This window comes from Sciurus vulgaris (genome assembly GCF_902686455.1).
Source record: "Sciurus vulgaris genome assembly, chromosome: 17".
In the NCBI taxonomy this organism is placed as follows: Eukaryota; Metazoa; Chordata; class Mammalia; order Rodentia; family Sciuridae; genus Sciurus; species Sciurus vulgaris.
Genome location: NC_136478.1, coordinates 50,489,510 through 50,516,665, shown reverse-complemented (window position 1 = coordinate 50,516,665; position 27,156 = coordinate 50,489,510). Strand labels below are relative to the sequence as shown.

The 27,156-nt window shown below is 43.7% G+C and overlaps 2 protein-coding genes and 1 pseudogene across 3 annotated transcripts; all 3 read left to right on the top strand.

Annotated features, from left to right (window-relative positions):
* Window positions 1-4,514: 4,514 nt before the first annotated feature.
* LOC306648490 (serine/arginine-rich splicing factor 5-like) lies at window positions 4,515-12,989 on the top strand (annotated as a pseudogene). Its single transcript has 2 exons — window positions 4,515-4,562; window positions 11,390-12,989. The product of its transcript is annotated as a serine/arginine-rich splicing factor 5-like (transcript).
* Window positions 12,990-13,329: 340 nt separating this feature from the next.
* Window positions 13,330-17,735, top strand: EID2 (EP300 interacting inhibitor of differentiation 2). Its single transcript, XM_079117308.1, has one exon. It carries the CDS (start codon window positions 13,471-13,473, stop codon window positions 14,197-14,199), a length of 729 nt encoding a protein of 242 aa, XP_078973434.1. The 5' UTR covers window positions 13,330-13,470; the 3' UTR covers window positions 14,200-17,735.
* A 7,624-nt stretch (window positions 17,736-25,359) lies between these two features.
* EID2B (EP300 interacting inhibitor of differentiation 2B) lies at window positions 25,360-25,809 on the top strand (the record flags this gene model as incomplete). Its single annotated transcript, XM_079118688.1, has 1 exon — window positions 25,360-25,809. The coding sequence occupies one exon, from the start codon at window positions 25,360-25,362 to the stop codon at window positions 25,807-25,809; it is 450 nt and encodes a 149-aa protein (XP_078974814.1).
* Between the last annotated feature and the right edge of the window lie 1,347 nt (window positions 25,810-27,156).

The following is a 27,156-nucleotide window of genomic DNA, read 5'->3' as shown; positions in this document are numbered from 1 at the left end:
TAGTCATTGCCCACATAGCCTGGCCATCTGATTGTGATGAGTTGACAGATTTGACATTTCCATGAAGTCAAATCTGTCAACTCATCACAATCAGTTGGTAGGGAGAGGTGAGCCTTCTGAAGCATGTGTTGGGCTGGGCAGACCCTGCTCTCCTCACGGCTGGCTCTTCACAGGGGGTAGCTGGTTATCTCTTTCTCTATGTAGCTACCTCAGATTTCCTCAGTCATGGACTTCACAGGCCTCATGGTAGCTGGACTTACTAAATGGTGAGTGGCTTTCAACAGAATGACCTCTCCAAAGGGCTCACACAAAAGGTGCAAGATGTCATAGCTTTGAAAGTCATGTTGTGTCCCTTCTGCCCCTTCTATTGTTTAAGGTGCGTCCCAGACACAGCCCAAATCTAGGCGTGGTTATTTCGATTTGTGGTTCGTGGGGAGGAGGGAGATCAGCCGTGGAGACTCATTATTTCATCTTCCAGCCCCCGTGTTGCCACGTACCAAACACTAACCCAAATGTAAAATAATCACACCGACAGGTTGTAGTCCAGGATCGCATCAGCTAGGCCAGGACGTGCTGCCTACGAGGTGAACTGCATATAAATTCTCAGATTTGGTTCTTGTCAACATGTGCAATGAAAGGACAGGTCACCTGCCACGTTCACACCAGAAAAACATAATCCTGAAACAGACACCAGATGAACTGCAGTTAACATGCCTAGTTTTAAGAGGGAGCAATAGGAGATGTAGAGAGGTCACTGATCCATGTCATTCCTGAAAAGCAGCCATTCTCGTACCTACCATTCCCTTTGGGTGTCTTTCTCTGCAGTAATTGACTCCATCCTCCATTTCTTAACTTTTTTGAGTTCCTACCAAGATGAGACACTGACAGTAATGGATATGGAGAATAAGAAATTCCCAAAATAATGAGGCCTGAGAAAAGAAGTAAAAATGAAGGCCACGCACTGACAGGCTTCGTCTCCCAGGACAAACGTCTTCCAGGCGTCAGCCAGCTGCAGACAGGGAATCACCCTTAGAGGAAGCGGTCTCTGGGAGCGGGCATCTCCTCCGAAGTCAATCCTCTCCAGACGCTGTCGCAGACCTTGACCAAAGCCCCGCATTTCTGAGTGTCCAAGCAAACTGATACGTGCTCACTAGACCACCCCTCAAAGTAACCTGTATAAACCAGTCCCTTTCACTGTTCGGTGGCTCATTTTCCACCAGGAGAGTGGGTCCACAGGGGAGGGGGGGCACCATTTCTTCCCACTGAGTAAGGAGCTGAGATGACTCATGAGGTCTTCTTGTGCTAACAGCCCCTTTCTGTCTAGAAGCGCTCTGATGATCTGCTCCTCTGCAAGTCTGGGAGCCACTTAGGAGAAACAAGATACGACCTTGAAAAAAAAGGGGGGATCACGGTGGATCTAATGAGGTCCTGCGAATTAGCTCTTTGTACATGAGGACTCGCTCAGGCATTGATTTTGATCATTCTTGTCACTCTCACCAAGTCTAACCGCCACACTGCATCCAACTCCAGCCTCACTAGGGCCTCTTTCCTTAGCCCTCCTCTAGCCTGACTTCCAAACACCCGTACATAGATAATGACACGCTTCAGGCCTTTCTTCGTGGTTCCGTTTCAGTATGGGATAATATGGCCCCTGTCTAACTCTAAACTCCTGGCTTCTGATTAGACACACTCTACTTCCTCCTTATACCTTCTCTTTTTTTCTTGAATTTGGATTATGAGTCATAGGACCCCCAGTGATAGTCTGTAATTCATTTTTGGGAAACCAGGCAATGCTTGCTCTAACGGATGGAAACTCTCCTGGAGTCCACAACTTGCTGACTTAGATGTCATAGACACCTGCCCTTTGGCTGGTGGCTACTGTGTCTTCATGACCTACCTAACCCCACATGGAAGTCCTGCTACAGAAACATACAGTAAATATCCTTAGCTCTTTCCAGTCTGTGCTAAACCCCTGAAAGAAAAGTTGGACAATACTGTCCTTCATGGTAAGGTCCCCAAAATCTGGTTTTGCTCTGTGGTACTGTCCAAGTTACTGATTAGTCATGGGCTTTGGGCTTTGCTTCTGAGTGAGGAGCAGGAAAAGATATACAGAATAAGAGGAGCCCTCAGTGATGCACGCCTGTAATCCCAGCTACTCGGGAGGACGAGGCAGGAGGATCACAAGTTCAAGGCCAGCCCAGGGAACTTAGTAAGACCCTGTCTCAGAATTAAAATAAAAAGGGCTGGAGATGTAACTCAGTGGTAGAGTGCCCCTGGGTTTGATCCCCAGTACTGCAAAAAAAGAAAAAACAAAAACAGAATATGAGGGGTTTTCATGAGTCATAGCTCAATATCTCTATGATGAGTAGAATTCACTCTGAATTTTATAAACCAAAATTTTGAATTGCTGTGGATTTTCCTTCACAAATTCTTATTCAACAGAGTTTAAGAATGACTGCGGGGCTGGGGAAATAGCTCAGTTGGTAAGCCTTTGCCTCATAAGCACAAGGCCCTGGGTTCAAATCTCCAGCACGGCAAAGAATGAGTGAAATACTCATTTTCCATCAGCTTTCCACACATGGATCATTTAGTAATTATTAAAATCTTTTTCCTTTCTGATCTTTCTCCCAGAGGGACAAGTATTATAGACTGTCATGCATACATGGGTGACATGACTTTCTCTAGTTTCAGAAAAAAAGATCACAAGGGACAGATGAAGATACTGGCAGTTGGGAGATATATTTTGTTTTATATTCGTTGAAATAAATCCATATGGGGCTGGGGAGATATCTCAGTTGGTAGAGTGCCTGCCTCGAACTTACAAGGCCCTGGGTTCAATCCCCAGCACCGCAAAAAATAAATAAATAAATAAATAAATAAATAAATCTATATGGTAAAATAGTCCTATATGGCAGACAACAGGCTCATAAGCTGTATATTAAGATGAACGGGCAGGGCGCAGTGGCACATGCCTATAATCCCAGCAGCTCAAGAAGCCGAGGCAGGAGGATCGCAAGTTCAAAGCCAGCCTCAGCAATTTAGCGAGGTCCTAATCAACTCAGTGAGAACCTGTCTCTAAATAAAATACAAAAATGGGTTGGGGATGTGACTCAGTGGTTAAGTGCCCCTGAGTTCAACCCCTGATACCAAGAAAATAAATAAATAAATAAATAAACAAACAAACAAACAAACATGAATGGGAATCTCCTTCCCGACCCTCATTCCACGTACTCGTATGCAGGATATATAGATTGTAGGTATCTCCCAACTGCCAATATCTTCATCGGATCCTTACAATCTTTTTTCTGAAACTAGAGAAAGCCGCGTGGCCCACATATGCATGGCAGTCTGAAAATGCCAAAGAATTACCACCCTCCAGGAACGTAGTTCATCAAAGACACTCAGCAGTTGGTGCTTAAATAGCCAACTCCCTCCTCCCTCTGCTGAGATACTTCTGAAGTACATCGTAGGTCATTTCCCAGAGTTTTCACGTGGGCTGAACTTCGTCGTGCACTGCAGCAGCTGAGACAACGCACCCTGACCCACTGTGTTCCCTTCCTGAAGCACGCCCCAGCCCCTTTTTGGTGCCACCTTGCTTTCCCAAATAAACTACTTGAACTTGTCCTCAGGTCTCAGGATCTGCTTCTGGAAAGTGTGAACTGAGAGAAATATGCAAAGCTTTTCAACAGTTTTCCTTCTTTGCTGCAACTTGAAAACTAACTTGTCTTCAATTTGGTGACGCATGAGACCCTTCGAATTTTTTCCAGTAGCTTTCATGGCCGAGTCTTCTAAATACAGAGGGAGCAATACTTGCAATGCATTCAGATGAGAAAACTTTTGATGTATTCCTATAGCTCATGCTTTCTATAAGCATTTCCACCAAATATATGCTAATTATTATTCATAGCACCAAAAAAAACTGTAAAATAGCCATCCCTAAATTCTCTAAAGGCTCCCAAGTACATGAACAGAACCGAGTTGATCTGTATAACTATTCCTTGAATTATGTGTGCATGTATTATACATTTATTTGTTTGTTTATCGCTACAGTTTGTAGGAGTGTTCCCCAGAGGTCCCAGGGTGGGACTATTGGGAGATGTTATGGGCCTTTAGAAGATGAGGCCTTATGGGAGATTCTTAGGTTATATGGGGCATATCTGTAAAGGGGATTGTGGGACCCCAGTCTCATTTCTCTGTTTACCTCCTGGCTCACAACATAAGAGCGTTTTCTCTTCCAGACACTTCCACCATGATGTACCATTCTCACCAGAGGGCCCAAGCAATAGGCCAGAACCATGAGCTAAACAAACCTTTTTTCTTTAATTACCTCTGGTACTTCACTGCAACAATGCAAAACTAATACAATTATGTATCACAATAATATAACGGAAGAAAGTTAAATTAAATCAGTGTGTATATAGAAAACCACTAAAGTCCAAAAGTGACAATGAGCTTCTCTGTTAGTTCTTCCTACAATGTGGAGACAACTGAAGCATCATACCCTATTACCTATCATGCCCAGCATCCTCTCCACGTGTTATGCCTTGAGTTATGCCATCATGGTGAGGCAGATCCATTCAAGTGCTGTCTGGAGAACACCGGACAGTATAGGTGGACAAAATGGTCAGCAGTTTCCAAAAGTTCTTTTCTAATATGAGGCTTGATTTTGGAAAAAGAGTAATATTTGAAAGAGTTCCCAAAGGAAAATGAGTCAATGGCTAAGACAAAAGCAGAAGTGATGCCAGTGATCCCGGCGGCTCAGAAGGCTGAGGCAGGATGACCGCAAGTTCAAGATCAGCCTTGACAACTGAGCGAGATCCTGTCTGAAACTAAAGAGATAAAAAGGGCTGGGGAGGTAGCTCAGTGGTGGAGGAACCCCGGTTCCAACCCCCAGTACCACTAGACGAAAAAGTGATGTCAGTGAAGAAAAAAGGGGGTACAGCCTTGGCTGTGACATAAACCAAACCATTTGTCAAGGTGCCTCATCCGAGTCCTAGAGTTACTTGTTAAGCAGCAGATTCTCAATAAGCATCTGTTATCTTTTATAATTGAGTCCTAAGTATACTTCACATTTTTTTTTGCTTCACTTTTAAAATTGTATTTTTAATTGACAAGTAATCATTGTATAATAGCTTAGTTAACCACGAAGAGGACTGGGGATGTAGCTCAGTGGTAAAGCATTTCACTAGCATGTGTGAGGTCTTGGGTTCAGTCCTCAGCATGGGGGACGAGGCGGGGAGTTAGCGAATGTTTACAACCCGGGCCAAAAAAGATGGGGAACTCTTGCTTTTGCAAGTGAACCTAATTATAGACTATTCCAAAAGCATACCTAGGGTCAGTAATATTACCAATAGGCTTGGAAAATAAAAGGTGCATGCCAGGGTTAGAATAGCATTCTGCATGTAGAATAATAAAGGGGAAGAAACTTTCTACAACTTCAGAATTTTAAAAATGAAAAAATAAAACAAGGCAGGGACTGAGTCATGTTCTTGTGTGTCTTTCCTACGTGAAGTATGTGTGTTCACGAAGAATTAGTCAACAACATTTTAAAACAAGATGTGATGCTTGTCACTTGGTTAGTGACCAGGGGACCATCTCCCAACCTCCACCCCCAAACTTCCCATAATCTCTTATTTTTCATGTATGTATGTATGTATGTATGTATGTATGTATGGTACCAGGGATTGAACCCCCAGGGATGCTTAACCACTGATACACATAAGCAGTCCTTTTCAATATTTTACTTAGAGACAGGATCTCGCTGAGTTCCTTTGGGCCCTTAAGTTGCTGAGACTAGCTTGGAACTCGCGATGCTCTTGCCTCAGCCTCCGACCATCACCTTCCCATAGTTTCTTCAGTGACACGACCTCCAACCACTTGGGCGTTAGAGACCCGTGCACCTGTGTGCACGCGCGGGCACACCCCCGAGACCCGCATGCGCACCAACGCGCAGTTACGATATTCCAGTTTTATTGGAAGCAGTGGAGCTGACCCTGTAGTCCCAGATGTCTGAGCTATGGTGCAACCCAAGTTGACAATCCCACATGGTTGGTTGTGCATTTGTGTAAAGCCAGGGAAGTAGCCCTCGTAGGACTCCGGGTCTCCCTGCGTCCGTCTGGATTATTTTGCATTCATTTAGGATCTCTGCGACGGTGGCTCTCAGTCGCCTGCTGGCAGAACTCGGCTGCGTTAGGTTGAAAACAAAGGAGTAGTTATGCTTTGTCCTTTATGCCCAAAGAAGAGGCAGCTATTTCCAGAAAACCCTGCCTTTTTCTTTGGGGTTCATTCAAGATAGAGTCGTTTGCCACTCCTATAATGAGAACAATTTTAGGGGAAAAAATTAAGGGAAAAGAAAACATTTCTGGCACAGGTGTCAAGAGAACAGATGTGAAGAATCATTACAGGATCTCCCCCACCCCTTCAATACTGAGGACAGAACCCACGAGCGCTCAACCACCGAGTCACATCCCCAACCTTTTACTAATTAATTTACTTATTTATTCGTTTATTATTTTCAGATAGGGTCTCACTAAGTTGCCAAGACTGGCCTCAAACTTGCAATCCTCCTGCCTCAGCCTCCCAAGTCGTTGGGATTACAGGCGTGCACCACCACACCCAGCTCCCACGCCACTTTGAAAGTCTTCTTCCAAGAACTCCAAGACAGAAGGGAAGGGGATTGTGCTGAGTCAATGCTGAGGACATGAGCTGGGGCTGTTATCCTCTCTCCAGGGTCCCAAGCCACAGATCTCCGTGGAAAGCAGGAAAAGAAAAAAGAAAAAGGTGCCCCAGTACCTCTTGTGGCTGACATCTGTTTGATCCCTGTCTCATTCAGAGGGGAAGGGCTGAGAGGACGGTGACGGAGATGACTGCCTGTGGCCTCCCATGCGTCCCCGTTCTCTCAGCCTGCTCCAGATCCGCTGTCCCTTACCCTGTCTTCTCTGTGTGAACATTCCAGCCTTCAGGAGAAAAGTGACGGCCTTTTCTCAGCACCAACATCAGCCACCCTACACAACCAGAGGGGGAACTGAAGGTGGGGAGGTGGCCCCCCATTGACGAGCAAGATTAATCATGGTAATAATTCCTACCCTTTATATAAAGCTTAATCTGTTCCAGCCATTGTTAAAGGCACGTTCCAGAAGTTAACTTATTCCTCACACAAACCTGTGATATAGGTACTACCATGTTGGTTTTACAGATGAAGAAAGGGAGTCACAGAACTATTAACTCACTTGGACAGTTACACAAAGGAGCCACACACCAGCTACCCAGAATCTTTTTTTTTTTTTTTTTTTTTTTTTTGTAAACAAATGGGATACATGTTGTTTCTCTGTTTGTACATGGAGCCAAGGCATACCATTTGTGTAATCACAAATTTACACAGGGTAATGTTGTTTGATTCATTCTGTTATTTTTTTTCCAGAATCTTGACAGTGGAGAGAAAGGGTTAAACCACAACAGGACGGATGTTACTTCTGGGTAACAGATAAGGGTGGGGAAGAGGAAAGATTTTCAGGGCCGATTAGGCTGCTGATACAAAGTCCCTTTCTACTATCTCCACACCCTGGTGAGTTTTTACCCAGCTCTCCAGGGGACCCCATCAGCACTTTGTATCCCTACTCTGAGCTGAAGTCCCATGCATCTTTGAATAGGGAGGTAGAATAGGGATAGGCGTGTCAATGGCTTGACCTTGAGCATGAGCTCATCTTTTGACCTGTGCTTCCTGAGCTTGGAGCCAAAGAGATGCAGGGGATGAGGGACCTATCAGAAGAGAAATAGGTGAGCTGTCTGTCTCAGTGTGATGGGCTGACAGATCTGGTTCCATGAGAATGTTATAGGCTAGACTCTAAGGGAAATGACCAAAGAGACTCCATTTTGCTCTGAGACTCCATGTTATGTAGGAAATAAGCTTCTCCCATGGGAACACCCCGCCTCTGTGCCCATCAGCAGTTACTTAGTGTGACATGTTTAACAATACAGAATGATAATTCCTATGTAAAGAAAATTTGCTCTCTTTTGATTCTTATTGCTCCTAAACAATGTACCATGTGAACAGTGATTGTGTGGATGTTAGTAACCATTCTTTAGTTTGTCCCTAGGTAAGGGTCATTTTGACCCACTTCCCCCTCTGTTGATGATCTCATGATGTTAGTTTATAATTTCGAATCATAGCAACAGACATTTATGATTGATGTGATTTTTTATATAAGAACCCCTACAACCCTTGGTCGGGGCTGTTCTCCCAATAGCCATTTTTTAGGGGGCCGGCTTAATAAATACTCTCAAATTTGGACTTCTCAGTGGTGATCGGTCTGTTCTTAAGTTGCAACGCACAACATCAGGCTGCCCGAACTGTCTTAATAGAATGCTGCAGGCCAGGAGGCTTAAACACAGAAACTAGAAGTTCAAGATCAAGATGCTACTGGTTCGTCTTCTGGTGAGGCCTCTCTCCTTGTCTTGCAGATGGTCACTTTCTTGTGTCTTCACGTGGCCTTTCCCTCTGTGTGCATGCATCCTGATGGTCTTCTCTCTCTCCCTCTCCCTCTCCCCTTCCCTCCCTCCCTCTCTCTTTCTTTCTCTCTCTGAGACAGGGTCTCACCATGTTACCCAGGCTGACCTCTAAATGCTAGGATCAAGTAATCTCCTTACTCTGTGAGAGAGTAGAGACCCCCTTATAAAAAGAAAAGGGTAGAGACCCTCAGATATAAAACAAATATATCTGGTTAGGATTGACCAAACCAAAACGGGTACAAATAAAATCATCGAGTTGTGCTGACCGTGGTAAATACAAGGACAGAAATACCCGAGATAAAGTAATGTGGCCATGAGTTAAGGACATTGTGACCATTTCTGTGAAGCAACCCATCCCTCCGGAGGCCCCAGAAACTGCTGGTTTCAGATATGGGTAGTCTGGCTCCCCCGCCTAGCCCGTCCTGCCAACCCACCAGGTGCAGCCTGAAATAAACTGAAGCTTGCTATTTGCATTCCTTGAAAAAAGACCCCCATTGTAAGCCTGCTAAGATTTGTGTGTGTGTGTGTGTGTGGTTTTCACTTTAAAAACTAGCTCGCTGAAGTCACTCTTCACTCCTGCTCCACTTGGCGGGTGGTCCTGACGCATCAGTCTGTTTTTACTCTCTTCCCAAATAAACTTTTTTCCTACTCTATCTCTGGTGGTCTCACTATGTATCAATAACTGGACCCCATGACAACTTAGCTTCTGGAGTATATGGGACTACACCATTTTTTCCCCAGTACTGGGAATTGAACCCAGGGCCTCGCACATGCGAGGCAAGTGTTCCACCTTACTACACCCCCAGTCCTTTTTATTTTATTTGAGATAAGATCTCACTAAATCGCCCAGACTGGCCTGTAACTTTTGATCCTCCTGCCTCAGTTTCCCACGGAGCTGGAATTACAGGTGCGCATGACAACACCTGGCCTCTTCCTCTTTTAATGAGGATACTAGTCCTATTGGATTAGGGTTCCACCCTTATGATCTCATTTAGCTTTAATGAATCTCCTTGAAGACCCTATCTCCAAAGGCAGTCATAGTAGGGATTAGGGCTTCAACATTGGAATTTGGGGGCTGGGTATAAGCTATAAAGCATGTGGAATAGCGCCTTGTCCCTAATAAGTACTCAAAAAATGGGAACGATGGTACCGATTAGTAATGACATTCACGGGGAAGAGAATCAGAACCAGGAAGCTTGGTAACCAAGGCTACTGAGCCTCCTCATTTGCCAAATAATTGGGGTTTATCAATTAATAAAACACTTCACCTCCTGACTTTGCTATATGCAGACCTTGCCCTGACATCCTGCAAGATGGTGTCGCTGAAAGCTAAGGAAAGCCAGCTTCCCCCAACTGAGGCTGTTAGTGGACAGGACAAATTTCCACCTGGCTTTTATCACAAGTTTTGCTCTTTTCTAGCAGCAGAACTTTCAAAATATTAACTGTATGACCAGGGGTTTAAAGTCATGCTCATCCTCTGTCTCTCAAGATTTTAGGGCACCTGGAGCCTCTGAAGCCACCCTTAATTGTTACATCTGCAGCATGACTGACGGAATTTGCCTTCAGATAATCCTAAATCACCTTCCATGAGTCACCAAGAGGCTGAGCAGTCTTGGGAACAATAACTAACCTGGAATTTAGCTCCAATTTTCATTTTTATCTCCCCATATTATCATCAAGTTTTTCTGCCTCTCTCTGTTTCAATTTTGTTCACTTCATTTTTCTAGAACATTTCTCCGCCTGTGGTACTGGGGGAAATCAAACCCAGGACCTCGAACCTCCCAGTCCCTACAAAAACTTTTACATTGCTTCTGTTTAATAAAATTCAATTTTATTTAGAGCTATTTCTGTTCCTGGAAAATAGAAGTACTTTTTAGCCTATGCTACAAGGTGAAATTTAGTCTCAGAAGGCAGGATTGCATCTGCTTCCATAGGAACATAGCAAAGTTCGACAATTTCTAATTCCTCCTCTAATGATGTATATTATTGTTGAAGTCTGGGAATTCCTTTGTTAAATATCTGCAATTCTCCAGGCAGCCAAAGGGTGGGAACAGAACATCTTCAGTCGCCAAGCTAGTCTGGTAGTCTGCCTTAAAGGAGCCACATACTCAGTGATAGCAGAGACACTAGCAGAAGGCTGCATTTAAAGCAGCAGGTAGTCAGGGTGTCATTTTATAGATTTGCTATTTGGAACAGGAAAATGAGAGTCCTGGCTGAGATCTGAGGATGAGATCTTAATGCCTCAAAATAATTTATTCCTAACAGGGAAGAAAGCAGTTGAGTCACTAAAGTTATTTGCTGATGCAGAACCACCACCAGCAAAATCAAAGGTGGAATTTCCTTATGTTTCTAGCATTAGTTGGAATTAAGAGAAAGTAATTAGAGGACAGTTTTGTTGTTGTTTGGTTTGGGGTTTTTTGTTTGTTTGGGGGATGCGGGTCTCACTGGGTTGCCCAGACTGGCCTCCAACTCCCAGACTCAAGGATCCTCCTGCCTTACCTTCAAAGTAGCTGGGATTACAGACACATGCCATGGTGTATGACTTGGAGAATCACTATTTAGGATGCATATTGTAATATGATAGGACCCATAAAAAGAATGGTAATGAATTTGTAACTATCAAGAAAATAAAGTGGGCTGGGGTTACGGATCAGTGGTAGAGCGCTTGCCTAGCACATGTGAGGCACTGGGTTTGATCCCCAGGACCACATAAAAATAAATAAATATATTATGTCCATCTACAACTAAAAATATTTTTTAGAAAGTAAGTATTAGAGACATAGAGGAGGTGAGTCTGTGGGGAGGCAGATGACTCCCATCGCAGACTATGGACCTTTCTGGGTCTCACTGCCAAAGATCCTTGTCGGGTAAGAAATACTAGCCAGACATCAAGAGTGGCTGTCAAGTGAAGTTCACCAGGAGGCTAAACCCAACGGCGAGGGAGAAAGATGTGGAAAGATTCTTCAAGGGTTATGGACGTATCAGAGATATTGAGCTGAAGAGAGGTTTTGGTTTTGTGGAATCTGAGAATCCCGGAGATACAGATGATGCTGTACTATTGATCATGCTAGGGCGCAATCTCCAGGTGGAAGAGGTAGAGGATGCTACTCTGACTGTTATAGTCATCTCAGACCTTGAAATGATAGACAAAATGATCCACCTGTAAGAACAGGAAATTGACCTATGATTGAGAATTTATCCTCAAGAGTCAGCTGGCAGGATCTCAAAGATTTCATGAGACGAGCTGGGGGAGTAACCTTTGTGGATGCACATCGACCTACATTAAATGAAGACGAGGTTGAGTTTGCCTCTTATGGTGATTTAAAGTATGTTATTGAAAAACTTTCTGGAAAGGAAATAAATGGGAGAAAAATCAAATTAATTGAAGGCAGTAAAAGGCACAGTAGGTCAAGAAGCAGTCTCGAACAAGGACTAGGAGTTCCTGTAGGTCACATTGCCAATCTCGTTCCCGTGGTTGCAAGTCTTACAGCTGGTCAAGAAGCAGGAGCCAGAGCAAGAGCAAGTCCCGCTCGGTTAGTGCCTGGGAAGAGCCCAAAATGTGGTTCTTCAAGTAGATCTAAGTCTCCAGCATCTGTGGATGGCCAGAGGTCCCAGTCCAGGTTCAGGTCCAGATCAGGTGACAGTGATGATTAAACTGTAAATAACTTGCCCAGGGGGCCTTTAAAAAAAAAAATTCCAAACTACACTTGCTAAAAATTCTGGAAGGTCTGTGCTTTTCTGTAGGGGTGGGGTCCGGAGGGGAGTTGGACTGGGCTGGATATCTTTGTAGATGTGGACTACCAAGGGGTTGTTGAAAACTAATTGTGTCAAATGTCTTTTGATAAGCAAAATAAATAAATAAGTAAAAAGAAAGTATACTACGATGAAAAACATGGGTGAATTTCATTTTTAAAAATGATGTTATTCAAAAGAGACCAGACACGAGAGTACATAAAGTTCAAAACACAGACAAAACCAAATTGCAATATTAGGAAAGCACCCTTAAGTGGTAGAACAAAAAAGAAAACAAGGAAATGATTATCATAAATATCGAGAGTAGTTACCTCCAGGTAGAAATGAGAGGATAGTAATAAGAAGGTAAGGAAGGATTCTGGAAATATTCAATTTCTTAACTGGAAGTAGTTTTACAAATGTTTACTTTGTAGTAAATCACTCAGCTGTGTATATTTCATTCATTTTTATGCATATGCATAATATTGCACAAATTTTGAAAAAAATTAATGTCCAATCACAGCTAAAGAAAAAATTTAAGTTACAAGAAGGGAGTATTATTATAAAAGTTTAGTAATTAATTGAATTGATATGGGTGAAAATAGATGAAAGAATGGAAAAGAATAAACGACCTAAAAAGACCCAGAACCAGAATATGTGGGTATATAATAGAGGTGACAGTGTCTACTGAGACAGGAGGATCACAAGTTTGAAGTCAGCCTGGAAAACTTAGCTAGATCCTGTCTCAAGATAAAATTTTTAAAAAGGGGCTGAGGAGGTAGCTTAGTGGTAGAACACTTGCTTAGAATATGCAAAGCCCTGATTTCAATCCTCAGAACAAAAAAAAAGAAGAAGAAGAGGTGGTCTAACAGTCACTAAGTAAAAGTTTAGAAGCATCCTAGGATGGAAGGATAGGATCGTTTACAGAAAACGATCTTGTGAGACTTTTCTTATAAACGTTAACTGGTAGAAATGTAAAAACTTGGGCCCCACCCTTGCACGTTCTGCGGTTTCAGATGCCTTAATTTTGCTGGCCACTAGATGGCATCTGGAGCCTCCGGGTGCCTGGCTACTAAGCATGCGCAGAGCTGCTAGTTCGCGACAGAGTGCACACAGCGTTTACCCGTGCGCATTGCGCTCATGTACGCGCCCTCGCGTGCACACCCGTAATCGCACTGTCCCGTTATTCCATTTTTTCTGGGAGCAACCGACCTGTCCCTGCGGTCTGAGATGTCCCAGCTGCCCGAAGACAGCAGCGTCCCGCAGACGGGCGCAGCTAATGGCGACATCGGCGTCCCGCAGGCGGAGGTAGGCGGCGGGAGGCGGGAGCCGACCCCGGCGCAGGCTGCGGAGGTCCGGGAGGGCCCGGTGGCGGCGGCCCGGGAAGGCCCGGTGGCAGCGGCCCGGGAAGCCCCGGTGGCGGCGGCCAGGGGAGGCCGGATGGCGGCGGCCAGGGAAGGCCGGATGGCGGAGGCCAGAGGAGGCCCTGCGGCGGCGGCCCGGGGAGGCCCGGCGGCCCGAGAGGGCGCGATGGCGGGGGCGTCCCGGGATGCCCGGATGGCGGAGGTCGCCCGATTGTTGGGGGAGCCGCTGGAGGAGGAGGGTCCGGAGGCCAGGCCCCGGTCCAGGGCCGGCAACGCCGGGGGCCTGGCCGCGCTGCCCTATCTCCGCCTCCGCCACCCGCTTAGCGTTTTAGGAATTAATTACCAGCAGTTCCTCCGCCACTACCTGGAAAATTATCCGATCGCCCCGGGCCGAATACAGGAGCTGGAGGAGCGGCGCAGGCGGTTCGTGGAGGCCTGCAGAGCCCGGGAAGCCGCGTTCGATGCCGAGTATCAGCGCAACCCTCAGAGGGTGGATTTCGATATTTTAACGTTTACCATAGCTCTGACTGCATCCGAAGTGATCAATCCTCTGATAGAAGAACTCGGTTGTGATAAGTTTATCAACAGAGAATAGTGGAGTGATGCAGCGACGCCAGGAGAACCTCTGCGTTCCAGACAGTCGACCCAATCCTGCAACTTGATCTTAAAAAAAGTCAAAGCATATGGAGAACAAGGCAGTGCCCCGTTGGGAAGAAACGGAAGCTTATCATGACGAAAGCATCAGAAAAGAAATAGAAGAAATGTCCAAAGCCTCGTAATTACTCCTGTGATGTTCTTTGAGTTTGTGGTTGATCCAGATTCTTTTCCCTGTGTTATGAAACATGTCTGTCAACATGGCTTCATTCCAAAATAAAGGGTGGTTTTATGAAGTTGAGACTTGAAGGGAAATTGCCAGTAGTAGAGCCCATGACGAAGAAAGGAATTATCAGATAGCCGTGATAAGAGAATAAAGAATTACAGCTGGTTTTGGGACTGGAATGCCGTGGAAAGAACTTGACGTTGTCAGAATACGTGCTCTCTTCATGTCAGATTCAACAGAAGTTTTTAGTGTAAGACTGAGTTTGTGTTTTTCTGGGGCATTTCAGATGGCAAGCAAAGTAAATATTGTATATATTACGTGATAAAGCGGTGTTTTCAAAAATACCAAATTTCCGGATTTTTTTTCTTTCAATTGTTAATCCTCATTGAAAGTTTTTTGTTAAGTCATCTAGTCATAAACCCCAAATATAAAATAGAAAAGCTTCCCATCCTTGTCCCCCTTCACCCAGTACCTCTATGGCACCAGCCACAGTTCTGCCCTAGTTTCGTTGTGTATACACAAGCAAACATACATTTGGATTTGTTTTTTCGTTTCTTCACAAAGTTTAGCCTATTGTATTTACTGGTTTATGCATATCTTGAAGATCCTTCCAAACCACTATATCTCCTCTTCCTGGGACCACATTTCTTTCCTGTCTGTGGTTATGTTGTAATTAACCAGACGTGTTTTGATGAACATTTAGGTTTGTTTCCCATCATTTTCTTGTGGCAAAAGAAGAAAAAAAAAAGAAAAAAGGCTTCTGTAATAGTTATCTTGAATGCATATCATATGGCATGTATGCAAATACAGTATTGCTTTGATTCTAAATGCACTTTTCATATTTTAACATCTCAAATCAGGATACTTCTTGCCTTTGATAGTGTGATAGATCATGTCTGCCTTAGGTTTTCCTCAAGCTAATGGTCTATGTCTATCTTATAACCAGTAACTTCTTGGATTCTTTGTAATGTATATTGTCTATAGGATGAATTTCCAGAAGTGAGAGTTCTGGGCCAGAGATATTCCATCTGAAATTTGATGCTATTGCTAAGTTACCTCCCACACATTATCACTGTTCCCTACAGAATCTCTCCTTAATGCCAAGCCTACAGTAAGCCATCCAATGTGTGGATCTTACCAATCCAATAGCTGAAAAAAATGGTGTATCAGTTTTAATTTGCCTTTTATTATAAGCAAAGTTAAATTTAAGAATCATATATATTCCCTTTTCTGTGAACTATTTGTTGTATCCTTTATCTGTTTCTCTCCTGAATAACTGTCATTGTTTATTGACTCTAGTATATGTATTGGTGACATGAGGCATGGTAATAGTTTGTGATGTGCATTATGAACATTTTTCTTCCAGTCGTCATTTGTCTTTGACTTTTCTGAAACCCTTTTGAGTGTGGAGATTTTCTTGTTCGTTTTTTGTTCAAACTTAAACCTCCAAGGATTTTGAATCCCAATGTTCTCTTGCTGCATGTATTGTTCATATTTGAATCAACAATTGGAAATCTATTCTGGGGAATAGTAGTATAAAATAAGGATCTGTTTTCTTTTTTTAAGATGGCTACCTGTTAACCAGATACTAAGTAACTGGTTATTTCCCCTCTAATTTTGTTTTAAGATGCCTTTTCATATATCAACTGCATTTTAGACTTTCTAACTAGTTCTGAATTTTCATACTGAAAACCCTTAGTATACTTCCTTTTCATAGTGTTTCTGGCTGGTTTTGTACATTGTATGTATTACTACATCAATCTCAAAATTAGCTTCCCTGATTTCACACACAAAAAAACCTATTGAGTCATGTTACACTTAATTAACCCAGAGGTAACTACTATCTTGAAGATCCTGAACCTTTGAATCCAATTATCTATCTTCCCATTTTTAAAAAAGAATTCCTTTGTGTCCTTCGGCAGACTATTAATGTTTATTCTTGAATTAATGCCCCTAAAGGTGATCTTTCACGGGTCTAGTCATTTATTCCGAGATATTTTCTCTTTTATGTTTTTTCTATAGTTGACAACATTTTCATTATGTTAAGCTTGCCTATGTCTTTGAAACAATTGATTTTTTTTGTTGTTTTTGTTTTTTGGTATTAGGGATTTAACCCAGGGGTGCTTTACCATTGAGTCACATCCCCAAACCCCTTTTATTTTTTATTTTGAGACAGGGTCTCACTCTGTTGTTTAGGGCCTCGCTAAGTTGCTGAGGCTAGCCTAGAACTTGGAATCCTCTTGAGTCGCTGGGATTGGAGGCATGCACCACTGCACCTGGCTGAAAATAATTGATTTTTGCACATCTATGTAATAACCTGTCAGTGTACTAAATTCTCTGACTTTTATAATAGTTTTTCAAATAATTCTCTTAAGTTGAAGAATTAGTCATGTGCACATAATTATAGTTTTGCCTCTTAACAATTTTTAACACCTCTGACTTCCTTATTAGTTCTTGGCTCATGCCTTCTGCCTAATATAAAGTAATGGTGGGTGATGGCGAAGCATTCTTACTGTGGTTTTGTGAAAATCCCTTATATCTCCATCTGTTCCTATTTGTGTGGGTGTTTTTATGAAGAATGATTGTTGAGTTTTGTCAAAGGCCTTTTCAGAATCTAGGAAACTGATCCTAGAGTTAATTTCAGGTCCACCACCATGATGAATTAGTGATAATGCACGATCTTTACATTCTTCAGATTTACTAATTTTTTAATTCTTTTTGTGTGCTATTGGATCTCTTTTTCTTTTTTTAAGAATATTTGCAATTCATGTCCATAAGTGAGATAGCTGTAACATTCTCTTGTGCTGTATTTATCCCTTTTGGGTATTGATGTGATAATTATATTATATAAATAACTTGGAAGTTTTCTTCCTTTCTAAGTTCTGAAATACTTTAAAATCCTTTGGAACTATTTTTCTATGAATTGGAAGAAAATCTGCCTTTGAAGCCCTCTGGGCTGGGGCTTAGGGTGCTGCGGGGTAATAGTTCTTTCATAATTTTCTCTAGCACCCCCATGGTACCAGGAGTAGATTTTTAAGTACTTTGAAAAAAAAAACATGCGAGTTAGAAGGTAGCATTTTTCCTGATTGCATACCTTTCTTTATATTTATTGGTAATGGGAGTTTTTGAAGTTAGCAAAGTGGTATATAATTTGTAAGTATATAGTACATAAGAAACTCTAAAGTCTTCATAAAACTTTGTTTTAGCTTACCACCGTCTTCTCAAAAATGATGGGTACATCAAGGTCTAAATGGTCTCCCTGGAGTCCAGAAATCAACCTGGAGTTTCTGCTTATTGGGTTCCAGGAAGGGGGGGGGGGGGGAAGGAAGGCTGTTTTTCTGAGGATTTTTCTAGAATTTGACCCAAGACAGAAGTTGCAGGTTTCTGCCCTGACAGAAGATGAAATCAGGTCTAGAGAAAAAGGAGTTGTTGCCCAAACAGTAAGAATGTGGAAACAGATTTCCACAGCTCAAAGCATTTTTCCATGTCCAGCTGACTCCACATCAGGACCTCTCCTGTGTGAAGGGCACAGTCCTAGCTGTGGGGTTGGCCTCTCCAGAGGGCGGGAGAGCAGAATCGGGGTCAGATGGAAAGTACTAAGAAGCTCACCTCTGGTGTCCAACTGCTTGGGCGCAGATTCCAGCTGTGACATTATCTGTGTGACCCGAGGCATGCTACTTGGTACTGGGTTCATCTTAAGTTCAGCCTTCAACATTCTCAGACACAATGGGAGTTTGTAGAGGTAAAATATGTCAGGTTTTGAGATCTGGGTCAGGAGACATATGAAGCTAGAGTTCCTGAGCCAACACACATCCTTAGAATAAATACATATTGTCATAGAAAGTGAATTCAGTTTCCCTATGAAAAATCAAACAAACCACCTCATCGCTCAGTTGCCAGCTGAGCTGATGGAGAAATGCCCACCTGCAGAAGTCTGAGCACTGGAAGGACTTCAAATGAGTGGGCATGGAACAACCTTCCCTGGGTTGAGTGCTACTAGGATTGTGGGAAATGGTCTGTCTTCTTCAGGGATTGAAAGGAAATTCCCAGAAAAAAATAAAATAAAATGCTAGAAATCCTAGAAAAAAAGAAAGGGAGAACTGTTCTCTGCTGATGAAAATTGACTAAATGGTTCCTATTTCCTCCTGTCTCCAAGATCTCTCTTTGCTATTCTGCAAAGAAAGGAGGAAAAAATCCCTCTATTTCCTCCTCCAAGTTACAAGACCCTCTGTGGTATGATGAGAAAGGTGTTTTGGTTTTTGTCACTGGTTGCTGGCTGGATGCCAGAAAGACCAAGGCTTCATTAAAGCCTGAAACTTCCAGCTCCAGCCCCCAACTTCCCAGGGAAGAGAGGGGCTAGAGATTCAGTTAATCACCAATGGCAAATGATTTAGTCATGCCATGTAATTAAGTCTGAAAACCAACCCTCAGCGGCAAGGTGCAGGAAGCTTCCAGGTAAACACGTTGAGGTGCTAGGAGTGCGGTTCCCAAAGAGGGCTTGGAAGCTGTGTGCACCCCTGACCTCACACCTCAACTCTGTACATCTCCACTTAGCTATTCCTGAGTTGTATCCATTATAATAAACTGGTAATACTGGTTGAGGATAATTTTTATTTATTTTGGGGTACTGGGAATTTGAGCCCCAAGGGCACTTTACCACTAAGCTATATCCCCAGCCCTTTTTTTTTTTTTTTTTTTTTGAGACAGGGCCTTACCAAGTTGTTGAGGACTCTTCCTACCTCATCCTCCCAGGTTACTGGAATTATAGGCATAAGCCACTATGCCCAGCTGAGGCAGGATAATGTTATAAAGAAAAGGTTTATTTAATTCATAGTTTGGGAAGTTCAGGGGCATGGTGCTGTCACTGGCTCAACTCTGTTGAGTCTCTTTGGTTGCATTAAATCATGGCGTGTGACAGTGGGAGGAAGCTGTCCCATGACCAGACAGGAAGCAAAAGAGTAACAAGGGTCCCACGGTCTCTTCTGAGGGCACACCCCCAATTGATCTAAGGGCCTTCCGCTATGCCCCACCTCTGAGGTCCCAGTACCTCAACACTTTCTTAATTCATTCATCCATTGGCAGACACCAATGGTTTGGCTATTGTGAATTGAGCTGCTATAAACATGGCATGTATGTATCACTATAATATACTGACTTTAATTCTTTAAGTAAATACCTAGGAGTGGAATCGCTGGCTCCCCTGGTGGTTCCACTCCTCCTCTTTGAGGAATTGCCATACTGCAAAATCCAAAACCTTTAAATGCCAGCATGACATCACAAGTGGAAGATTCCACACCCGAAAAAGGCAGGTGCACTAAAACTTATACAATATTATCTTCAGGCTGTTTATAAATGAATTTCATGTTTACACTTGGGTCCCATCCAAGATATCTCATATGTATATGCAAATATTCCAAAATCAAAAAATAAAAATCCAGAATCCAAAGCACTTCTGGTCCCAAGCACTTCAGATAAGAAATACTCAACCTGTAGTAAGTAACGTATTTTGCTGAGTTCTGTGAGTCACTAGTGAATTATCAAACCTGAGGATATAATGGGAACCCCCAAATTTGTAGTTTGCTGGGCAAAAATGTGGGTAGCTTGGGCATCCCATTTGAGACTGGCATCTGAAATCAGGGCAGTCTTGTGGGATTGGAGGGGCCTTCACTAACTCCAGGTAATATCAGAATTGACTTGTAAGACACCCAGTTGGTGTTGGAGAATTAATGTACAAAAAATGCATTTATCGGACTGGGGAGATAGCTCAGTTGGTAGAGTGCTCACTTCACAAGCACAAGGCCCTGGGTTCAATCCCCAGCACCGCAAAATAAAATACATTTAGTGGCAGAAGTGCTATTGGGAGGAAAACTTGGCTTTCAAATGGAGAATAATATCCTTTAAAATAGTAAATTTTAAAATATGGACTTTTATTTTATTCATATGTGGTGCTGAGAATTGAACCCAGGACATCACACATGCTAGGCAAGCGCTCTACCACTGCGCCGCAACCCCAGCCCTGCCTTACGGAATTTAACTTCAATTCAGACAAAGGAAAATGGCATAATGTTATATATCATAAAAATTAATAATGAATATATCATGTGGATATATAGTAACATGTTACTATATGTTGTTATATGTATTCAGGCAAATTAAACAATCACTGCTATGGCAGGAGTTTTCTGAGGTATTTGAGGACCCCTGAGGAAGCCGTGTGACATGGCACAGAGTGAGTAAGGGAAGGTGACAGCGATGTAGTTAGAGAAATAACAAGAAGGCCTGAGCTGGGGCCTGGTCTCCTCCTAAGCCCAGTTGTGCCATCGTGGTCGAGGCTGCGGACTGGCCAGAATGTGCCCTGAGACGCATGGGAGGCAGTGGTTATTGGGAAGAGCTTACACTAGATGACAGGCTACTCCGAAAAGAGATCGGTGGCGACAAGCTGACAGCCAGCACCTCCATCCCTCACAGTGCTTTGTCCAGTGGCAGCCAGCTGGTCGAGTGGCACATACCCTTTCCACAGGGCCCTCGGTTCACACCGGTCCCCACTCGGGTTTTGAAGGTTAGGCTGCACATGCAGTGACAGCATTAGCATCAGCATTAGCTTGCTGAGTTTGCATCTATGATCAGCATCCCAAGGTCCACTTGTCCCTTGTACATGCAAGAAAGTAACTTTCTGCAGATAGTACCAGCTTGCCCTCGTTCCCAGCGTGCACAAGGCCCCAGCGTCCTTCAAGATAACATGTATCTGGACCTTCTGGCCCAGGCTTGCTTCCATTGTTACTTTAATTCGGAGAGGGACCTTCAGGGACATAGTGTTTTACTGTCCCACCTTAGAGATGATACATGCCCTATAGACCATTGTTAGGACTTTGGCGTTTATTCTGAGTGAAATGAGTTATTAGAAGAGTGAGCTATCTTGACCTTTGAAATAATAATTATGGATACCTCATTAAAAGTGGATCACAGACAGCAATGTGGGGCGCAGTAGGAGACTACTCTAATGATCTAGGGAAGAGATGGCGAAATTGTTAAATTGCAGAAGTGGGCAAAAGTAAACATGTAATATTTTTCCACCCTAGTTCATGGCTGCCCTGAATTCTATCCAGTGACTTCTTGGGGCTCATGGATCCTTGGTTAAGATGCTCAGATATTGCAAGCATAAGGCCTTGGGTTCGATCCCCAGCACCGCAAAAAAAAAAAAAGATGCTCAGATATGCCAGGCAGGTGGCTCACACTTGTAATTCCAGCGTCACCAGAGGCTGAGGCCGGAGGATCCTGAGTTCAAAGCCAGCCGCAGCAGTATAGCAAGACCGTAAGCAACTCAGTGAGACCCTGTCTCTAAATAAAAAATAAAAAGGACTGGGGATGTGGTTCAGTGGTTAAAGAGCCCCTGGGTTCAATCCCTGGTACCAAAAAATAAAATAAGCCCTGATATTGATGGTGTTTGAAACCATGAGACCGATGAATCTACCAGGGAGGAGGGGTAAGTGGGCTAATAGCTGAGCCCTGAAGCCCCCCGCCATTAAAGTCAAGCGGAAGAGTAGGGGCGAGGCAGGGAAGAAGCAGGGAACAGAGTGCGGTGTCTTGGAAACCAAATGAATCAAGGAGAATGAATTGTGTCAAATGCTAGTTTTGGATCAGATGAGGCTTGAGACTTGACCCTGGGTTTTATCAGTGGCACTGGTAACCTTTATTAAAAGTAATTACTTCACTTTAGAAAAACAACTTTGGAGGAGTTTTGCAGGGAAAAAAAAAATGAGATCATAAAGAAAGTAGGGTTAAAATTTTTTTGTTTGTTTGTTGTTTTTGTTTGGTTTTCCAAAATAGGAGGAATAGCGATGTGTATATGCTGAAGGGAATGATCCATTAGAGGGGAAAAGTTATTGATGGAAAGTGGAAAGAAGAGGGGCAGATACTAGAAGTGGGTCTGTGCCTAAGTAAAGGGGTCGACACCGGGCAGGAGCACAGTGGTCACCCATGGAGACTGCGCAGGTAGCGTTCGTGCAGACAGATGCTGCTCAGTGGGGAGATGAATAAGAGCTGGAATTGTGCTTCAGATTGCTTCCATTTCCTACAAAATCGTAGGACACAAAATTGCTTGCTGAAAATAAGGATGAGAAAGAATGTTTTGGAGGCCTGAAGTTTGTGAAATAGCCAGTCAAAGAATGGAAAAGGGGCTGGGGAGATAGCTCAGTTGCTAAAGTGCTTGCCTTTCAAGCACAGGGCCCTGGGTTTGATCCCCAGCACCAAAATAATAATAATAATAATAATAATAATAATAATAATAATAATAATAATAATGGAAAAATAAGTAGACTGGAAATACTGTAAAAGTGCTAGGCAGCTTTAAGGGCACAATAAATTTGGGTCAATAATTTAACATAAGACCAAATTTTTAAACGCTGTGATTGTAGCTTAACCAGTTGCCCAGGCTGGACATTTAGGTTGCTATTAAACTGCTTCTCTTCTTGGTGTTAGAAGTGTAGCTCAATGGGCCGGGTGTGGCCACACACCTGTCATCCCAGTGGCTCAATTGGCTGAAGCAGGAGGATCGCAAGTTCAAAGCCAGCCTCAGCAACTTAGCAAGGCCCTAAGTGACTTAGTGAGACCCTATTTCAAAGTAAAAAAACTAAAAAGGGCTATGGATGTAGCTCAGTGCTAAAGTGCTGCTGGATTCAATGCCCAGCAAAATATGGTATAGTGTACCTGGTACCTAATGAATGGTTAAAAATGGGAACAATGGTAATATTAGTAATGATGTTCATGGGAAGGGTTTTGGAAAAACAAACTGACTCAATTTCTCCTACTATACCCTAATAACAGCTCAAGTGGGGGATTTCTCCCCACTAGCAAGCCAGCAGTCAGGCCTGGAGTGAATACCAGCTGATTGTCCTCCGCAGTGGAAAGCCACTGCAAACCTAAGTCACTTCCCAGGCCCAGAACACTTGATCAAGAAGGAGATCAGCTCCCCTTGAGGAAAGACCTTGCACCGTGCCAAGGTACACCCCGTAAATCTTCATCCAACTCTTTCCCTTTGGGATCCATGGCCACTTACTAGAGTGAAAGCGGAAAGGGAAATACCTAAACCTTTTGAGAATTCTAGACACTGGCTCTGAATTGATGCTAATATGGAGGAACTGATCAAAGTGGAGGCTTTTGGTAGTCAGGTGATAGATGGCAAAGGTTCAGGTCACAGTAGGACCAGCTGGTCGACTATGGGCATTTTCCCAGTGTCTGAATATCTAATTGTAATATAAATACTTGGCAAGTGGAACATTCTCTACATTGGCTGTTGACACAGTGAGTACCGTTTGGGGTGGGGTGGGGGGGCTAACTGGAAGCCCCTGGAACTTTCACTCCCATCCAATAGAGTGCACCAATGACAAACTACATCCCTAGAATAATTTCAGGGACTGATGCCACCATCAAAGACTTGCAGGAAGCATAGGTGTGGTTAACACATCCCCATTTAACCTGGAAGACAGACCGATCTGGAATAACGACCGGATAATCATAAACTTGATTGGATGGCGAGTCCAACTGTGGCTCCTATCCCAGATGTCATGTCTTTACTGGGCATGGCATCATTATTTTTATTATTTGGGGGATACCAGGGATTGAACCCAGGGGTGCTTTACCACTGAGTCCTTTTTTATTTTGAGACAGCATCTCAATAAGTTATGTAGGCCCTAAGTTGCTGAAGCTGGCCTCAAACTTGCAATCCTCCTGCCTTAGCCTCCCAAGTCACTGAGATTACAGGCTTGTGCCCCCATGCCCAGCAACATCTTACTTTTTGAAAAATATTTTTTAGGTGTTGATGGACTTTATTTTATTCATTTATTTATATGTGGTGCTGAAAAACTAACCCAGTGCCTCACACATGCTAGGCAACCACTGAACCATAACCCTGGCCCCAACACCTTACTTTTTAAAGGCCATCAAGGAAATCTCTCTAACGCCATAGGTTGAGAATCATCAGAGTGACATTGCATCACTTTTGCCATATTCTGTTGTTTGGAAGCAAAGAACAGACCTCACATATACTCTTCTGTGTTTTTTGAGATGATGATTAGGCAGGTGCTGTCAAAAGAAGTAGCATGCGAGAGTCTCAGGAAAACAGTCTGTTACACTCACAGGTCCTAGGAGACAGAGTCACTGGGTGCTGAGAGGGAGGTCTCATGAAAGTGTGGGGGGAGCCTGCGCCACCAAGCACGAGGGAAGCAGACAGAGGGATGACCTATGGGCAAGAGCCTTTACTGGGCGTCAGGGTGGACCACACAAGAAAATGAGCAAGGGATTTCATGGGTACCTTTGACTGTTATTAGGCGATGGTCAGGGGGAAGTAGGAAAGGGAACTTGTGGCAGCAACCAACGTGCTCCTGCTCACCTGGTTGGGATGCTCATAGTGTTGGTGGAGAACTTGAGGCATCAGAAAAATATGAATACATTCACCCAAGGGGAGGGAGACACACAAAAGTTATAAAAGTTAGGAAGCAGTCATTGGGAGTCACCAGAAGGTCTGAACGACATAAACAGCACCAGCCTACCAATGAACCTAGCGGTGGAGGAGGGAGGAAGGATGAGGGAGGAGACCCAATTCTCAGGAAGAGTTTCCCGAAAGCAACAGAAGATTGCTTCAATTTTACAGAATTAAAATCTGCAGAGTTTAATTAAGATGGGAGCTAGAAGAAGGATCTTATTCCTCAATATTCATGAGTGTTTAAGTTGAAACTTTAATTTAAAATACAGCTGGAGGCTACAGCCGTAATAGTTCCCAGGGCCGCTAGGGGGCGCCCGAGGATTGCGCACTGTGCTTACGCACGCGCACACCGCCACTCGCGCGTGCGCACGACCCTCAATCGTCAAAGCCGTTGTCCTGTTGTGTGTGTGAGTGGAAACGCTGTGGCGTTGGCGGAGTGGACGCCGTGGTCCGAGATGTCCGAGCTGCCGGGAGACAGCGGTCTCCCCGAGATGAACACAGTGACTGGCGTCAGCGACGTCTTACAGGCGGGCGTAGGCGGCAGGAGTCGGGCCCGGGAGGCCCAGGAAGGGCCAGTGGCCGGAGCCGCCCGACCCGCGGTTTGGGTGCTGGGCGCAGCTCACAGGCCGGTCCCCGGCCTCGTCCCAGGCCTGATGTCAGTGCCAAGCCTTCAAGGGCAGCTTGGCCTTGTAGGACTTAACCAGCAGCGGCTCTTCCAGTACCTGGACAGGTCCCCCATGGCCGCAGTCAGGTTCCTCCGAGGTAGCGAGGAGCCGCAGGCTCTTTGTGGAAGGCTGCAAGGCCAGGGCTCCGGCCAGCTGGACGCCGCGGCCGGAGCTTTCACTCTAGCCCTGACCGCCTCGGACGCTGTCAGCCCGCTGGCCGACCGAGTGGGCTGTGGTTGAGATAAGATGGGTGGTAAGGAAGTCAGGTGACTCGGGATCGAAGGCAGAGACGGCCGGTGCCCGTGCGGTCAGTCATTAGGAAGGAATGCAGACCAGAAGAGAACCCGGCCATGCCCGTGGGAGAGGAAGCACACGGGAAGAGGAGGAGAAGGGCGCTTGAGACGGATGGAGCTTGCTTCCAGAGGCCCTGGCACGCCTCTGACCACACTTCTTCTATGGATCAGGTTCGATCCTCAGTATCATCATTGCTTCTCAAATGCTGGTACAAAATAATTGGAAGCCAAAGTATGTTTGGGGAGTCTGCGTCCGGTGGCGTTTTCCTGGACTGGATTTCCTCCCTGGAGGAGACTTGAAAACAGCCCCAAAGGAAAAAGCACTTGCTTCACTGCAAAAAGAATAGGAACTCACTTTAAAATAATATGTACATGTAATTTCTCTGTTCTTTTAACTCATCAGTCTGGGGAGAGTTTTCTCAATGTTAGTTCTTTTTATCAAAGCCTATCTATTTGCTGTTTTAAACCTCTTGTTTTCTATTAATGTTTGCCCTTATCATTACTCACTTTTCTTTTTTTAACTTACTCTTTTTAAAATTTTTTAACTTCTTGAATTGTATTTTCATTTCATCCATTTTCACCCTAATTTTTATTACAACCATTTAAGCAAGATGATAAAATTTCTTCTAAGTACCATTTTGGTCAAACCCACAAATTTAGGTACATATTATTTTTGTTATTTAGTTGAAAACGCATCCCAATTGTGATGCTAGGGATTGAACCCAGGGCCTCACACATGCTAGGCAAGTTCAGACCTTCTACATGCTGAGCTACATCCCCATTCATTTTTATTTTTTAATTTTGAGACAGGAGGCTGAGGTTGTGGCTCAGTAGTAGTAGAGTACTTGCCTAGCATGTGTGAGGCACTGAGTTCGATTCTCAGCACTGCATAAAAAAAAATATTTAAATATAAAAATATAAAAATAATATTGTCAATGTATAACTAAAAATATTTTTAAAAATTATTTGAGACAGGGTCTAAGTTGCCCAGGATGGCCTTAAACTTGTAACCCTCCTGTCTCAGGCTCCCAAGTAGCTCGGGGTGTGCCACCATGCCCACCTAGAAATGTATTCTTTAGTTCCCAAATATATTCAGGTTTTATGTTCCTTTTTTACTAATTTCCAACTTAAATACATGATGGTCATAAAATTTTCAAATGATAAAATTATGCTTTATGACATAATAAATTGTTAATTTTTGTAACTATTTCATTTATATTCTCCAATTGCAATGATATGCATTTGTCCATCAGGTCAAGCCTATAATTTGTGTCAGTCAGACCTTCCACCCCCT

Coding starts and splice junctions, on each gene's coding strand:
- EID2 (XM_079117308.1), top strand. CDS start 13,471: ATGTCCCAGCTGCCCGAAGACAGCAGCGTCCCGCAGACGGGCGCAGCT.